The following is an 18,357-nucleotide window of genomic DNA, read 5'->3' as shown; positions in this document are numbered from 1 at the left end:
CCGATATTTCGGCGAAAATCGTAAATATCGCGAGATTTTGACCAAAACGATATTTCGGCGATAATTTCTCGCGATTTTTTCCAGTTTTTAATTTCGCGCGATATATCCGAAATCTCGGCGATTTTTTGATAAATATCGCGCGACGACCCTAAAAATCGTCGGCAGCATTTATAAATTGGGGTTTTAATGTTTAATGAACCATTTCTGTTTCGACCTGGAGACGCTGCGGACTGCGGAGGGTTTTGGCTGCGGAGGGTTCCAAATTCCAGGTATGCGTGCAGCTACGTATTCCCCATTGCCCAACCGTTAAACTTAAAATTTAATACGTTGGCTGCGCAGTGCGGAGGGTTTCCGTTTAATATTTGACGGTTGACCATAATGCCCAGCGTATAACTATATACAGTTACACAATGCTCAACATATATACATAAAACTTTCATGAGACATTACCTATCATTCTTATCTTTTATATGCTGCAGTTGGAGAAATGCGATAGTTGCAGAATTCCGATTTGCTCATGGCAGTGTAAACATTTTGGAAATTTTCCTTGCTGGTTCATTTATGTATAGATGTTCAATAGTTAGCGAGTTTGACAGTTAGTATTTTGTAGCTTGGTTAGTCATCAGTTAAGCAACTGTAAACAGTTACGAACAATCGGCTTTCAGTAATGTTTAAAGTTATATATAGTTCAAACTTCTAACTATTCTTGCTGCTGTGATGAACTTGCTGTAGAAGTGATAATGATTTGCTTTTGTTCTTGATGCACTGATAGTTTGTCCTTTCACTGCTTCATTACTTGAGTTCTTCTTTAGTCTTCACTGTTTACTGATTGTGCCTTGCTTCCTTTGATAATGTGTCCACCCTGTCTTTAATGGTGTGGCTATATACTGAAATGAAGACAGTCCTGTAGGTCTCATTGCTTGATGGGTTGTAGTTGTTGGGGAAAATTCATTGCTTAGAGAGACAGTAGATATTGTAGGTGATGAGAATGTTCTTCTCTTGAAGAGTGCTTATACCTGCATTGTGCAATAGAGAATATTCCCAAGCGAATCCCAATTCCCAAAATAAAAGAAAATCACCCTTGACTACATGCAATTAGGCTTATGACAAAATTCTTAAACAAATTGGGCCTATATGTGACTTTACTTATGCCTAATACAAATCCAAAATGCAGATGCGAGTTATAAATTATCTGACCTGTGGATGCATCTCCATGTGATCTCTTCTACCTGCAACAAAGGACACAAGACAAATCCAAAATAATATATATATATATATGCCAAATAAGGCTTACCTTGATGAAAAACAATCTTATGCCTGAAGAGATGAAATGTTGTTGATAACGCTGGAGTAATATTGACAGATCCTCAAAACAAATGTGCCTTTATTGTTTGAGATTCGTTGAAGTAAACTGCTCCAGGATGTCACAGTCCAGGATATTGTCAACTGAAGGTAAATGATCAATTCTTAAATCTGGAACAACAAGATTCGAAATACTTCAAGGTAGAGCTCGGCCTTTTGGATAGACCAATTAGGTGTGTGTATCTTGATTAATCCAGTTGCTTGAGGGATCAATGATAGGACTGTGTGGAGACTTAGTGTGACGGATTGATCACTTGCGACTTTCTTCTCAAGCTACAGAACACTCAACTATATAACTGCTTATTAGCCCAAAGTTTATACATGGTACAATTGGGACAGCAAAAGCCCTTCTCTCTGTGTATCACAGTTCACTTGGGTTTGAATTGTAGCAATATGTAAATAGAGTTAAAAAGAGAACAACATTCATTGAAGGGAAAGTACATTAGATCAAAAAATTTAATCAATTGGGATATATCTTTAGCTCTCAACCACATACAACAAACTTACATACCTGTTGTATAGACTCTAGAGTCCAAACAGTTCTCTGAATTTGATAATGTGCTACCAAATTACCAATAGTGTTCTCCCTATTTATGGATGCGAAAGAAAATAAAATCTGAGTCCAGCCACCTATTTCTACTCATTAATACAGAGATATACACTTATTGGCCCAAAATTTATGTTGATTTCTTTTCTTTGTCCATGGTCTTGTTTGTCAAATTGATTCAACTGTGTTGAAAATATTGGATGCAACTATTATTGTAAGACATATCCATTGTGCCAACTTCGCTAAAATACTTTTCCCAAAATTTGATAGGAGTTATGGTGCCCTGCTACTTTACAGTCCACTAAAAATGAGAAAGGACAAAGGGGAATTCCTATATAGGTTTACTTGCCAATGGGATGTTGATTTAGTAGTGAGAAAACAATAGTTGGTTATGTCATAAGCCATACACCAAGTCTCCTATCGAGGGAAAGTCCTCCCATCATCGACTATGTAATTAGGATTGGATGAAACTGCCAAGTGACTTTGATGGAACAACTCCCCCTAATTTCTTTTAGATCTTAGATAAATATAAGTTTTTAAGTTTTTGATTGCTGTCAGAGCTTTTCTTCATAATTTTATAAATTTATATATTAAAAAAACAAGGGTTATATATTACTTAATAAGTTATTAAGTTACTAATTCCAAATTTGTTTTGGTGCTGTAGGTTTCCTTTTGAGTTAGCGGCTAACAGCAATACAAAAATACAAATATGCCAAAAAACTTGGACCCATTTTGGGAGTATGGGATCCCTGATGGTGGGACAAATCGTGCATATCTTTCATGCAAATTGTGTGGGGACAAGATGACAGGTGGGGTTACACGACTGAAATACCATCTTGCTAGACTCCCTGGACATGATGTTGGCATTTGTAGAGTTTCTAGTCCGGAGCTTATACGAAAAGCTCTTGAGGCAATTGAAGAAAAGGACAGAAAGAAGGAAGAGGTGGAAAGAAACAAAGCTGAACGTGCAGGTAGATCCCTTGGGATATCTTCTCATGATTTTGATGTTCAGGGTAGTGGCCCTACTGGCGCTAGTGGGAGGGGCTCCACAACTGGCACACCATCACATGCTAGTGTGAATGCGAGGTCATCATTTTTTGTTCCACGAACAGGAGCTGGAGCACAACCTGGCATAAAATCGCTTGTCAAAAAAAAGGAGAAGGAAGAAGCAGATAGAGTCATGGGGAGGTGTATTTATTGGAGCGACTTACCTCTCAGCATCACAAAAACCAATCCATTTTGGCAACCAATGTGTGATGCTATTGCTGTTGTGGGCCCAGGGTACAAAAGTGCCACATATGAGGAGTTGCGGGGGCCAATTCTTCAAGCAGAAAAAGAGGACATCAACTCTAGATTGGCGGAGTTGAAACAGACATGGGAAGTCACTGGATGCACAGTGATGTCTGATGGTTGGACAGATAGGAAGGGTAGGACCCTTCTAAATTTCTTGGTACATTGTCCTAAAGGTACCATGTTTATTAAATCGTTGGATGCATCAGAACATATCAAAGATGCAGCAACGATATGTGAGTTGTTAGATGGGTTCATTCAGGAGATTGGTGTGCAGAATGTGGTGCAAGTCGTAACAGACAATGCAGCTAATTATGTGTCTGCCGGCAGAATGCTTATGGAGAGGCATCCCACATTGTTCTGGACTCCATGTGCAGCGCATTGTCTTGATTTGTTGCTTGAGGATATGGGGAAACTCTCCTTCATCAAGGAGGCAGTTCATATGGCTAGGAGCATCCCCAAGTTTATTTATAACCATGCTATTGTTCTTAGCCTTATGAGGAGGTTCACAGGAAACAAGGAGTTGCGGCGTCCTGCCATCACACGTTTTGCCACAACCTTTATTACTCTTCAGTCTTTGCTTCGATGTCAGTACGAGTTGAAGCAAATGTTTGTCTCTAATGATTGGCGTGGTTGTAGATACAGCAGGAGACCTGATGGGAAAGCCATTGAAAAAATGGTGTACTCTGAGACATTTTGGCGTGGAGTAGAAGAAGCATGTGCAGTTAGCGAACCTATAGTAAAGGTTCTTAGATTGGTGGATGGAGAGAAGCCTGCAATGCCTTATTTGTATGAGGCCATGGATAGGGCCAAGGAGGCCATTCGTTCCTATTATGCAGACAAGGGTTCTGCTGGCCTTAATAGGCAGATGATGTTATGGGATGTGATCGATAGTCGGTGGACAGGGATGCTTCATCGACCCATTCATGCAGCAGCACTCTTCCTCAACCCTGCATTTGCATACAAATGCAATTTTCGTTTTGATGGCGAGGTGATTGAAGGGCTCCATTCCTGTATTGAGAGGATGGTACCTGATTCTGAGGTTCGTCTCAAAATCAACCGCGAGATACATAATTATCAGGATTGTGTTGGCCTATTTGGCTTTCATAATGCCATTAAGGAAAGGGCCCTCTTCATGCCACGTAAGTGACAATTCATCACTCATTAGAAATTATAAATTTGAATTTAATTATGTTTTAACTTTTAAGTTTTTGAATTTTTTATTTCATTATTTTGTTGTAGATCTTTGGTGGCGAAGCTATGGTGCAAGGGTACCAAATTTGCAAAATTTGGCTATGCGAATCTTGAGTCAAACATGTAGCTCTTCAGGGTGTGAGCGCAATTGGAGTGTATTTGAGAAAATACACGCCAAAAAGCGCAACAGGTATAACTTTGAACTCAAGCCTTCAGTTGAGCAATTACACTTATTGTAATTTTTAATTTTTAATTTATGACCTTCAAGTGTCAAGACTCAAGAGTCAAGAGTCAAGACTCATTACTTTTTTTGACACTCTTACAGGTTGGAGTTCGCACGCCTCAACGATTTGGTGTATGTGCATTACAACATCCGACTTCGAGTGAGGCAAATAGAATCACCAATGGATCCAGATGCCATTTCCTTAGACAATATTGATGTATTGTCTCCGTGGAGGGTGGAGTCTCAGGAGCCCATATTGGAGGAGTCACCTTCATGGTTGGAGGAGCCAGTGGCAGATGATCCATTAGAGCAGGGGCAGCAAGAGGAGGACTCGGAGTCAGAGGAGCAGCAGCACTTAGAGGAGGAGCAGGAGGAGCTGGAGGAGGACACTGCGGGAGCATCAGCATCAACACCATCTGCTATAGATATAGGAGAGCATAGCTCCATGCCTATCACTCATTATTTGACATTAGGTGCAGAGGCAGTGTCAGGGCCTTCTACTACTAGGGGCAGGCCTGACAAACAGCCCATCATGTTTTCCCGTAAAAGGGGGAGAGGGCAGTAGATAGATAGCTGCTAGTTTTATTTGTTATGCTACATGTAACTCATGATGATGAGATACTTTTATTATTATATGTGATGTTATTTTGTATTGGTTCTCCACATTTGAGTCCTTGAATGGACAATTATCAGGGATTAGCACGATTTGGTATCGCCTTTGATATATCATTTCTATTTGACATCATATATATCAGTGTTTTCTTCATATTTATGTGCCAATGTGTTTATTAACTTTATTTCATGTTGTTATTGCTTTATATGTTTAAAAATCTGAAAAAAATGAATATAGTATGCATTTTTTATGCTTGCTTTTGTTGTTTAAATTCTGAACATGAAGATGTTGCTTTAAAAATTAAAATAGTTTCTTGAGTGTTTGTTGGGCACTGTATAGTTATACTCATTTAATGCCAATTTTTTGTTTTTTTTGTGCCCTAGGTTTGAATTAGTTCACTACAAGTACAAATGTCAAATATGCCAAAAGCTTTGGACCCATTTTGGGAGTATGGGGAGGCTGTTGGTGGGGCAAATCAGGCACTTATATCATGCAACTTGTGTGGGACCAAGATGTCAGGAGGGATTACACGATTGAAATACCATCTGGCTAAACTCTCTGCATATGATGCACCAGATGTGATGCCTTGTATGGTTTCTAGTGCAGAGGTTATACAAAAAGCTCGTGAAGCAATTGCTGAACAAGACAGAAAGAAAGCTGCTAGGGAGAGGCCAATGGTCTCAGATAGATAGCTGCTAGTTTTATTTGTTTTGCAACTTTTGCTACATATAAGTTTATAACTGATGATGATGAAATACTTTTAAACTTTTATATATGTGATGTTGTTTTGTTTGAGTCCTTGATTGGACAATTATCACTATCAGGGATCAGTAGGATATGTGATGTTATTTTAATTTTTGTTTGAGTCCTTGATTGGACAATTATCAATTTATCACTATCAGGGATCAGCAGGATTTGGTATCGCCTTTGAAGTTTGATGTATCATTTCTATTTGACATCATATATATCAGTGTTTTCTTCATATTTATGTGCCAATGTGTTTATTTCATGTTGTTATTGCTTTATATGTTTAGAAATCTGAAAAAAAATGAATATATTATGCATTTTTTATGCTTGCCGATATTTGCCGATATTTTGCCGATATTTTCGCCGATATTTCCGATAAGATATTTTCCGGACCCTCGCCGATATTTTCCCGATACCGATATTATCAACACTGATTTTGGGTATATTGGGCATTGGGGAATGGAGGCACTTGGCTGGTTAGAAGTAAGGGTAGGTATCGTTAACGAGGCCTTAGCATCCTTCCTGGACCTTCTCTCTACAACTTACGTTTGTGACTAGCTTCAAAATAATTGAGAGGAAGAATTCACCTAGAATAGGCATATTAATTAAAAGCAACCAAGATCTTGCATTTCACATTAGAGTAGTTCTTGCATTGCATTTCATTGGTAATTAGAATTGTGTGTCTTAATTTCATAATTGCAAGATATTGATTGCAACATTTCTTCATAGCTCATTGTTCTAATTGTCAAACTAACTTTCCCTTGCAGCATTGTTTATATTGTAACTTGGAGTTATCTTCATTGTTGTGCAAGTTCATAATCCATTGAGCATTGTTGTATGAGGCACTGGTCTCTTAACTATTTAATCTTAAATGTCATATAATCTAATCAAATCCATATCACATTGCTCATAAATCAAACTTGCCACCTAATTTTAATCAAGTTACTAAGACAAATGCGTGCATCCCCTAGAATTTGTTGGTTCCCAACAAGTTTCCCCTTCATTTCCCACCTTTAGGGACTACCCCCCTTAGCTTGCCTAGGAGATAGCTTAAATGGAGTGAGAAGGGATCAAAGTGACAACCCCTACTTTGAGCATTGCCCCTTAGGTGTACACTTGAAGCAACAATAATGCCTAGAGGCACAACAAGCCAGTCATCACTACAATTGGTAATAGTTCCTAAAGGAAAAATTCCTTCGACTTATTCTGAGGTGGATTCTCATCAACATCATCATCAACATTGGTTGGTGATGCATGTTGGTTTTCCTTCATTTTCTTCTTAGAACATTGGGAAGCATAGTGTCCAAAATTATGACAAATGAAGCACTTTACCTTTCACATATCCTTCCACTGATCTTGAATAGTAGTGGGTCTTCTACCTATATTCTTCTTATCAAACTTTTAAAATTTCCTTCCTTTTCCTTTCCTTGTATGAGCTGCAAGGGCTTGAGTTTCTTCATCCTGCGAATTCCGCAAGTTATTCCTGGACAACAATCTAGCCTCCTCTTAGATACAATCAGTGCATAGTTTATCGAGCTTGGGAAATTTTTCTCATGCACAAATTCCCTAAATAAATGGATCCCATGAGGAAGGGAATCCATTGAGAGTCATTGTAACAAGCTCTGTATCATCAATGGTATCTCCAATGGCTACAAGCTCATCTCTAATCTAGGATACTCTCAGAAGATACAAGACAACAGAATCCAATTTAGTCATCATGACACTACAAAGACAATTTCTCAAGTTTAACTTCCTACTGGTGTCGCTGCTCTCATACAATCCTACCAGAGCATCATATACTTCTTTTGCAGTCTTCAATGCGACGACATGAGGAATCAAGTGGTCTTTTATGGAATCTACCAAGATTCTCTTAGACTTGGCTTCATTCTTCTTATTCTTGGCTTTCTCCTCAACTTCCTCTAGCTCTGGAATACCTTTCTCCACATGATCCTGAAGCTCATTCTCTTCCAAGATCTGAAGTTGATGGCACCATCTAACCTATCTTCAACTCTGAGACCTGGTGCCATTTTGAAAAGAGATCCAAAAACTAATCAAGTTTTTGAACACTTGTCTCTTAGGTTGATTTCAATGCCTACTCTTCCAACCAAGTTTTGATACCATCTCGAATTTTTCTACAAGATGCACAGTAGAATACAATTTTATGCCAGATAATTACTTCCTAATGATTTTCACACAGTATACATATGCCACTAATAGCATAGAGCAATTACACTTCAGAAAATATCAACAGTAAAAGCAGTAGAAACAATAAAGATTATAGAAAGATAGTCCTGCACAATAGAGACAATATTTTTACCTTGGGAAACCCAACCTTGAGAGAAAACCCAACAACTTTTCTTTAGGAGAAATTATTCTTTAGGAAGGTTTACGAAATCAGCAATTTTGTCTAGAAATATGTGCTAATTATCCAAGTCAAATACCAATCAAACCAGTTCAAACTCATACTAGTCAACCCTGGTCAATTATTTCAAGAATCACTTCTGAATTCTACAATCAAACTAGTCAAATTCTGCAGTCAATGCCCTGCAATCCTGTGGTCCATGACCTGCAATTTTGCGATCAATGCCCTACGGCCCAAGCAAACTCGATCTGCTCTAGTCAAAACAAAGATCAAACAGTTAGTTCAAAGCCGGTCAATTTGTCATCTTTCTCCTTGTTGCACAGTTTTTGTCAAAGTTCCAAAGAAGCGGAAGTACCAATTTTTTCAACGAGATCGAATCATCTATCAACAGTTTATGTGTCATTGTAAACTCATTCCGCAAGTTATGTAATGTAAATGATACTAGTAAGACTATGAACGTAGCAACTTAGATAAGCCTATTATTTTGGTGAGAGATTCATCCTAGGAGGTTTTTCGTCTCACTGATTCATTTGTGTTTCTAAACATGGAAGGTCAGCTGAGTTTTTCCCTCTAACCTCATCCCAAAGCTAGGGTGGAATTCTTCGTCAAAGTCTTAGGTCATTCCTAGCGTTCTAGTTGAGTCTTATGTAAAAACGATTTGGAAATAATTTAAGCTAATTGGCTAAATTATTTTAATACAAATCACTTGGTCTACTAGATCATATTGTGTCGCAGATTGCGAATATAAATTTGAGGGTCTAAGCCAAACGGGTATCCCCCTTTGAGGGTTGAATTGAAAAAAAAATCTTATGTAACAAATATTTTAGTGCATGGTCTCTCATACTTAGACATCATGGCTAAAATATTAGAGGGTGGAAAAAATAATCAATCCCCTCAAGAGTCAATTAATTAAATTTTTTAGCAAAAATAATTAAATCCTAAGCCAGAAAATTAATTATTTATAGCCAAATTAAAATGTTTTAGGAAAATTGAATTCTCCAAGTGGAAAAAATGTGGGTATCAAAAGAATTAATTTTGGAGGTCCTCCACCAAGGAAATATTGGATATTTCAAGAAAAATTCGACCCTTGGACCTTGGTGGTTAAATCAAAGTCAATTTTTTTAGGAAACTAGCTCAAAATAATTAATTTTGAGCTAATAAAAATGGAATTAAATGATAAATTCGAAAAGTCCTCAAAAATAAAAATTCAACTGTTAAGATTAAAAAACGATCAAATATATTTTATCAGTCGAGATTATTTTGACAAGAATCAAGCAAACTAGCTGTTATTTTTCCACTTGGAGGATTTATCTATAAACTAAAGAGCCATTTGAGTCTCTAGCCATCTGATCTCTAGCTAAGAAATTGTTGTTGAAGCATTGATGTAACACTATTGTCCCGCTGGGAACTTTTATTTCTATCAGAATAAAGACTATAGGGTGCAGTTCAATGTTCGTTGATTTGTGGTATGTGCAGGCTACGGGCTTTCCTATGTTGTGTTGGTAAATGATAAAATTTGTTTTTCATTGGATGGGGATAAAGTCATTCTTTTGATAGTTTTTGGCTAATCTTAAATGATTTGATTCCGCATATGATTAACATATTTTCTTGAGATATATATATAGTGTTTGCAGGTACCCCAGTCCTTGGTCTCCAAGTTCACAAACTGTGGGCATGAACCGACTTTGTTTGGATCCCAAATATTTATGTGGTTGATTTAAACTTCGCTAAGGCTATAGTGTGCATTGGGTTTCTAAAGTGTTTTTAGCTATTTATCAAAGAAAAAAGTTCCATAAAAAATGTTTCTCAAAATTTATTTTAAAACCCTTGTAATTTTGTAAAATATAATTGTGGTTTTGAGATTTTGTATATATTTGGGGTTTTGGGTATTTTATCTCCATTTTTTTCAAGTGAAATAAAGAGAAGAAGCTAGAATAGAGTTAGATCTAGTCTCTAGAATTTTTGCAAGGCCAGCTATTGGAAAATTTGTAGCAAAACTCAGATCTGAAGCAAATAAAAAAAATTTGAAGTTGGATTTTCAAGTTTTAGGCCTCCCAGGCCTGGATCCAGCCCCCCTAGGGCCAGCATCCTCCTCTTCTTGGCCTGCATCAGCCTTTCAGCCCCCTGTGTCTTCATTTTAGCCTTTTTTAGGGTAGGTTGTACCCTCTAGGGTCCTCGGCCTCCCCTTCTAGGCCCTGCATTAGGGTCTTTAGGCCTTAGAAGGCCTAGTCGTAGGCCTAAAAGGCCTCGGCTACCCTCCTTTGTCCCAAATGACTGCCCTTTGGGCTAACCGTGGCCCTTTTGGGCCCTAAGTTTCCCTTTAAGCCCCTGCGTCAAACCCTTTATGGCTTTCTCCCTCCAGCGTTTCCCTTCCTTGGTCTCCTCATTCCTCCTTCGCCCTCTCATTGGCCTCCTAGCTCCTTTTTCCCTCAACACGAACCCTACTAAGCCTAGCGTTGGCCCTCTTTGGCCCTAAATCCATCTCTGAATTTTCTAGACTAAATACTTGGTGGTTTTGTAGGTTTTTGGCCTCAAAAATTTGATTTTCAAGTGGCAAACTCATCCTAAAGTTTCAGCAAACTTGGACCAAGGGATCTTCAAGGCCTTGGGCCTAGAGTTTACTCTTTAAACCCTAGTTTTCTCGCTATTTTTCCATTGTTGTAATTTCATCATTATAACAGAGATACATAGACCCTAAAATCATACTATGTTGGTCAAAATAATGTAAAATTACAAAATTTGAAATTTCTTGAATTTTGGCCACTTGGGCATTATCTAGCCTAGATCTAAAATTTTGCTTGCTGGAATTTTCTGCATAAATCACTGAATCAGATCTATAATTTTCTAAATCATACACCTAAAAGGTCTTAAGAAACTAATTTTTTCAGTTTGGTAATTTTCTTTCTAGTTTTGGGCTTGAAGTGGCAATTGTTGTAGCATCAATAACTCACTAATTTGATGATTTACTTGCTGTTGTAACAAGGTATATCAAATCTAATATCATTCTGAAATTTGCATCATAAGAAGTCCAAGAATCTAACTTTTCTATTTAGCAAGCAAATTTAAGTTGTGGGACTAATAACTCACTATTGTCATAAGTAACTCACGACTGTCAAATTTCTTATAGCTGTCATATCATTCACTTGTTGCTTATTAAGAGGTCATTGGAACATAAATTGCATGAGTGCTTTCATAGTTGTATATTCTATTGTTCCTTGTTCCTAGCATTGGTATTGTGGGAGTGGCTAACATTGTGTTTTCCTTGTGAGTTTATATGAATATAAAGTTCAATATTCACGTCTAATAAGCTCACTCACTAAAAGCACTCTAATCATATTTTTCTTTGATGTTGAGTTAATTTGAGCATTCAATCTATGGTATTAGCATAAGAACATCTTGAATAATTGTTATTGGCATCTTGAATAATCATTGCATATGCATCCTAAAGTTAGTTGCCTTAATAACATACCTCCAAGCATAAGCTTGGTTGATAAACTCCTAGGACAACCCTCTCTCATCTGGCTTGAGGGATTTAGCCATTCTTAGTGTTGATTTGGGGTAGCATCAGATGTGCTCTAGGCCTAAAATTTTGTAGGGAGGCTTGGGCACATGGATTCCAAAGAACCCAAAAAACGTTTTGGGAAATTCCACCCAGAGACAATTTTATTAAAATAATTAATATTTTTTAATGGGACCCTAAGTCTAAACTTGGGAAATTAAAAATATTAATGGGTATTAATCTAATTGTGGATGTAACTTCTAGAAAAAGACGATAATCAAGTTAAAATGATCTTATCCATTGATTAGCTTTTGATCAAGAGATCGAATCTCTGAAGTGAAAAGTTCTCGAGAGGAAATTTTGATCGAGTAGATTTCTTGCAGTTGAGGGGCAGGGATAGTTGGGTTGGAGTATCTTTTCATGAACCCAGGATACGCAGCAAAGAGAGGCAGAGAGACACCAGAGGGGTTGACACTGAGCCAAAAGGGCCCACACAGAGCTTGACACTGAGCCAGAAGGGCTCACACAGAGGCAGCTCAATCATCCACACAGAAGTCTGAGTTTTGCAGAGGAGCTGACATTTCTAACCCGGGAGGGCTGGACACTACTCCATAAGGCAAGACGTTTCCCAGTTGAGTTGACAAAAATTCCCATAGAGCTCAACGTAGGTCCACATTGTTATTACGCAGGGGCAGCGTAGTTGTAGCCAAGGACAATTGATTCCGCTGCCGGAACAGTCGAGATTTTCCGGGTAGAGTGAGGAAATCTCACAATTCTTCTTTGCCAGTTGTATTTCTCTGTAACTCGATTGTCGGGAGGGCATCCAGAGTTGTATTCAAAAACCACTGCTTTATAATACAAGACCCTCAAAGTTGTTGCACCAGTTTTCCCACATTGAGTTTTTCCGGGGACATTTGTCCAAAAGTAACGGTGTCTATTGTGTTGTATTTTCTTTCTTGCTCAGTGTCTTGTTTTCGCATAATATTTAATTAAGTGAAGGCTGTAGTGTATGTATTACGATATTTGCAATAGGAAACTGCAAGTCATTTGTTTAAAGGAATTTAACAAATAGGAGTAATATCATCAGTTGTTGCAGTAGGAATTTCGGTTGAGGAATTTTCACAGATTTGGAAAGATCATTTAAATGCATGAAATCAAGGACATATCTCCATCGAACTATACACATGTACCAAGCAACTAGCATAAGGGAACCCGCAGCAAATGAAGCCAAGGTGTGGTTGGTGGCAGGGAACTCAGAGAAGGGGTTGTCACACTAATCCCGACTCTCTCCGTTTGAGCTATCTCCTAGGTTAGCTAAGGGGGGTGGTCCCCAATGAAAAGTTAAGTTAAAAAAGATGTGAGTTTCTAGGAGAATTGTTAGAGTTAAATAGATTATTTCTTTAAGATTTATAAGCAAACCTAATATGAGCAATAACCATAAACACATAAGATAAGCATGAAATGGTCTTCAAAGTATTGCTCTTTAAGAAATGAAATTGTTTTCTTTGCTTAGAATGAAGTGAAATGCTTTCAAATGAAAACCCAAATAACCTTGGACTTGGGTTTCCAAATGGAAAAGGGTTACTTAGCTTATGCTTTAGCTCTCTTTCTTCAAACTTGAATTGCCTCCAAGAACACTCTTAAATAAATATCTTGAGGTCTTATGAGATTATTGGCTTGAACAATTTATGGGATCTTTGATATCCTTGGAGGTGACTATTCCAACCGAAGAAGTCCTCACACTCCAGTAGAGTTGGCAACCTATCCTTTGAACACAAAAATGCTTGCAAACCAATTGTTAGTGCAAAAGAGACTTGGCATATAGAGACCAAGTTGAGCTTGTCATTCGACCGAAAATAACAACCTACAACAAGAGCACAAAATATACCAAGCCCAAAGGAGATTTGAGATAGCTGCAAATCTCTCCTCCCTAGACAATAATGCCCTCAAACAAATGCACAAAAAAAACAACTAAATAGCAATGTAAAATCAAATGAATAATAACATCCAATGACCATAGGCCACCTAATCCACTCGAGCCTACAAACTTAGTTGATGATTCCATGCCTTATTGTAGACCTTGCAATGACATACATGATGAACTCACTTGTCCTTATGCAAGAAGGATCCTAGAAGGAGATATGAGGGGAACAAGTGAACAAATCAATGTAGTTGGAAAAGAGCATTATTTGTCCTTGGAAAATTGGATGGGAGTTATGGAGAGTAGTCAGAAGGTAAATAAAAAGTCTCCATCCTCCTATAGTATAAATAATTTTGAAGATTTGGATAGGATCACTGAATTATATGGAGAGAAGCCTTCATCAACTCAGATTTTAGAGATAACCAAGGATAAGGAAAGGAGAAAGAATAAAAAAAGAAATCATAGTAAAACTTTCACTCCACCCACATCGAAGTTGAATATTGACTTGGGAGGATGGATGGAGATTCCCTCCCAAAGATATAAATTGTTGAAAGCCATTGATGCTCCCAATGGAAAAGAAATGTCTAATTTTTCTAAGGATAGATATGAGGATGCCCCTATCACTCTACAAAGTAGTGATATGTGTAGAGATAACAGAGACCACCAACCTTTTTTCATAACTATGTTGGTCAATGGAATGCTTTTACACAATTGTATGTTTGACTCTGGGGCATCATCTTGTGTCATGACTAAGAAAGTCATGAATCAGTTAAATTTGAGGATTTCTAGACCCTGCCACAACATTTGTGCAATGGATTCAAAGATCATTAAAGTGTGTGGTTTGATAAAAGATCTTCAAGTCCACTTAGTTGTACATCCTGACATTATGATCACCATGGATATTGTGGTGATTGATGTGCCTGATGCTTGGGGGATGTTATTGTCTAGAAAGTGGGGAGCTGATATTGGGGGTAGTTTTTAAATGGATTTAAGTTATGCCACCATCCCTAATAGTGAGGGCATCATGGTTAGATTGGATAGGGAATTGGAGAGAAAGTTTCATATAGAAAATCCCAAGGAGCCTCATAATGAAATTGTGTATGAATCTGATAACTTGGGAAACTATGCTATCCTGGCTAATTCTTTTCCTCCTTTGGAGGAGGAGGTTGATTGTAAAAAAGATGGAGTTTGGCACATGAATTTTGATGCTGCCCATTCTAGGTATGTTTAGGGTGCTGGAATTGTCCTTACCTCCCCTCTTGGTCACATATTCAAGTTTGCCTATAGACTGGAATTCGAGGCAACCAACAATTTAGCAAAGTATGAGGCTCTATTGTTGGGTCTTGAGTTGGCAAAAGACTTGAGGATAAAGTTGCTTAGTATCAAGGGGGATTCTGATCTAGTCATTCTTCAGACTAAGAATCAATTTGCATGCAAGAATGATAGATTAAAGAAGTATCGAAATGTTGTTTGGGATAATATGGAATATTTTGATGCATTAGACCTGTTGTCGCGCAGATTGGCACGACAACGCTCGGACCGGGAGCTGTCACTCTGATCCCCGATCCCTCCGTTTAAGCCTGTCTCCCGCGGCTAAGGGGGTTAGACCCTGTGAGATGATGTGACCAACTGTCGACCAGTTGGTTGGGAGACACGAGACACGATGTAAAAAAGCACGCGATGATTTGGTTAATTTAGCAGACCAGTGCCTTGTGGAGTTAATGTTTAAATGATTACTTTTTAAATGATATAGAAACATGGACCATGAACAGCAACCATCTATCATCAGCTAAATCATATGACCAAAACGATACCCGGCAACTGAAAATTTGAAAAGATGAATGCCTTTAATCACCACGAGAATCATAAACCATTAACCAGATATCAATTTCGCATCTCGGCTTGAAAAAAAACTTTAAATCTCGGCAATAAAGATATAACGCAAAAGCTCATGAAACTTGCAAAAATAATTCTCCACAAAATTTTTATTTTTCAATTTTTTTTTATTTTTTTTTTATTTTTTTTTTTTTTTTTAAATCTTTTTATTTTATTTTATTTTTTTTTTTAATTTTTCAATAAAAAATGATAATTTAAAAAAAATCTAAAAAATTTAAAATTTAAAACTAAATTAATTTTAAAGCTAAACTATATATAAAAAAAAAAAAAAAACTAAGTCTAAAATCTAAGGAAATACCTTTTTTTTTTTTTTTTATTGCTATTTCTTTTTCATAAATAAAAAATCTAATCTAAAAGAAACTAAATTATAAAAAAAACTAAACAAGAACTACGATTTAAAATCTAACAAAATCTAACTATACAAAAATATATACATATCATAAACTTAAGACTGGAATTTAAAATTTAGATCGTGGCTTATATTCAAAACTAAATCAAAAGGAACTAAAATGAATATACGACAAAAAAACTAACCTATGCTTACGCCCAAACATTTACGCAAATGTGTAACACCATTCACCATGCGTATTGTCAAATTTGATATAGCACTACGTTTCGACAGCGTAAAGGAAAATGCGTAGGACGAGATCTTCAATGGCAGCGATGGACAGAAGGGAAATCACCTGAAACGCGAAATTTTTACCTGTTGCCGCTCCTGCGTGAGAACGAGTGGGCTTGAAGCTGATGGCGGAGCGTGTTCTGATTTGGCACCCACGTTGAAAAACCCACTATTCGTTTGAGCGCTGAACGATTGCCACAATCGTTTCCGATTTTACGCCGAGAACTAAGCAACGTCCCTTCTTTGGTTTTCTTGATACCAACCGGATGGCAGGATGACGGTTAATGATAATCGTTCGAGGGTTTGAGGTTTCCAGTGGAATTCGATATCTCTGTGTATTTGCAGGTGTATTGACAGAGGGACGGATTTTGTGCTTCTGCAACCACGCTGAACGCTGGGCAATTTCGTTTTTTTTTTACTGAGATAAGATCTAGCATTTGCCGAATCAAGGAAACCGTTTTGCAGGAGCTTTCCCCTGATGTCTATACATAAAAATGCTTCGTTGTTTTTCAAATGGTCATGCTGCGGTGGCGTGTATGAACAGAACGACATCCAGAAATGGTATCCACGATTTGGCTGCGGTGATGAGTCTTAAAAAAAAAATAATCGTGAAACCGGCTCAAGCAGTAAACAACAGAAAAAATCCAACGCATTTAGAGAAGACGCAAAGAAGGGACACAGAACTTTTCAGATGCCTTAAACTCATGAATATACCCAACGAAACCAGATTCTGAGCGTGAGCATGTTGAAGACTGTTTCGAAATTTACCTGGCCCGAAAAGACTGAGTGCACGCAGAGAAACGAAGGCAGAACGTGAATCGATTTTACCTGGTACAGATATATGTCGATAACGCTGATATGCAGTGATTCGATGGCGGCTTTGCTATTTCTTTAACTGGCCTGCTACACCGACGGAAACGATATCTACTCACATTTTGCTCACCTGACAATGCATTAACAGTGACAGCAGTCCTGCAATTTCAAAAAAAGACAAAACCCTAATGAAAACTGAATAAAAAAAATTTGAAAACCCTTAAAAAAAATGAAACCCTAAGCTTAATAATTTACAGATTCGGCCTCTGAAATGCCAGATTTAACAATAAGAGCAGAAATACTTTCAGAATATCAGAAATTTTGAACTTCACTGTGAACAGAAAGAACAATCTCTCAATGTAAAACAGAAAATAAACTTTAACAGATTAACCCAGGGAACAATCAGCTGGGCTCTGCACAGAAAGTGCTTGCGGGAGTTGGCTGGTTCAGCCGAGAACTTCCCCGAACGCCCACAAAATTTCCTTCAAAAAATGTCTTCCTGCACATCTCAAGCAACCATCAGCAAAGAGAGAGAGAAAACTGCTAGATCTCAGGAAATAATGGAGATACCTGCCATTATTTCAGAAACCCTAGCAGCCCTCAAACCCTAGCAGGTGAACAAGATACCTGTGCTCACACTACTCTAAAAACAAGCTATGATTAATGGCTGAAAACTGAAATATGCAGAAAATTAAAGATCTCACAGCAATTCCAGAGAGCAACACCAACACGATTTGGACCCCAAAGTCTTTTTATTAACCAGAAAATCAGATTACAAGAGAGCTTTTTCAGTACAGACTCACAGATCAGATGATCTGAAATGACCCCCTAAGACCCTATATAAAGGAAATGATCCCAACGGCTAGTTTTGGGTGATCCATGTAGAACTGATCTCGACCGTTGATGAGGATCAAGACATCTCTTGATCTCATCCGTCGATTTATTAACTTAAAATATTATTATTTTATTAGTTAGGGTTTTTGCTTCATTTTTTAATTTTTTATTATTATTTTATTATTATTTTATTATTTTTATTCATTTTTAATTTTTTATTTCATTTTAAGATGGATCATCAAACTAAGCCGTTGGAAACATCACCTAGGACCTAGGACCTAGGACTCATGAGGGGATTTACAACATTTCTCGACCCTCAGGATACATTACATCATGACTTTTACAAAATTACATCTTTAAGGGACAAACCCATTTAATACAGACCCTCACAAAACACCCAGCTCTGCGACACAACGATAATCTAGCAGATCAACACA

At 37.6% G+C, this 18,357-nt stretch overlaps 2 protein-coding genes across 2 annotated transcripts in view; one reads left to right on the top strand and one right to left on the bottom strand.

The window, feature by feature from the left end:
- The window catches only part of LOC149192733 (uncharacterized), a 515,238-nt gene that overhangs the window by 426,535 nt on the left and 70,346 nt on the right, over positions 1 to 18,357 (bottom strand). The window lies entirely within an intron of this gene.
- Positions 1,326 to 6,024, top strand: LOC149192734 (uncharacterized). The gene is made up of 3 exons (XM_089404687.1): positions 1,326 to 4,341; positions 4,442 to 4,583; positions 4,719 to 6,024. Exons 1-3 carry the CDS (start codon positions 2,619 to 2,621, stop codon positions 5,179 to 5,181), a joined length of 2,328 nt encoding a protein of 775 aa, XP_089260813.1. The 5' UTR covers positions 1,326 to 2,618; the 3' UTR covers positions 5,182 to 6,024.

The sequence above is a fragment of the Pinus tabuliformis genome, chromosome 2_2 (assembly GCF_031772625.1).
Source record: "Pinus tabuliformis cultivar Carrire ecotype Pingquan chromosome 2_2, CPIR1, whole genome shotgun sequence".
Classification (NCBI taxonomy): Eukaryota; Viridiplantae; Streptophyta; class Pinopsida; order Pinales; family Pinaceae; genus Pinus; species Pinus tabuliformis.
The sequence above is the reverse complement of the archived record's forward strand: the minus strand, read 5'-3'. Positions and strand labels throughout refer to the sequence as shown.

What these genes read in the sequence shown, in the direction of transcription:
- LOC149192734 (XM_089404687.1), top strand. Translation starts at nt 2,619, where the DNA reads ATGCCAAAAAACTTGGACCCATTTTGGGAGTATGGGATCCCTGATGGT. An exon ending in AAGGGCCCTCTTCATGCCAC is followed by an intron (nt 4,342 to 4,441) that starts GTAAGTGACAAT and finishes ATTTTGTTGTAG; the next exon opens with ATCTTTGGTGGCGAAGCTAT. An exon ending in CACGCCAAAAAGCGCAACAG is followed by an intron (nt 4,584 to 4,718) that starts GTATAACTTTGA and finishes ACACTCTTACAG; the next exon opens with GTTGGAGTTCGCACGCCTCA.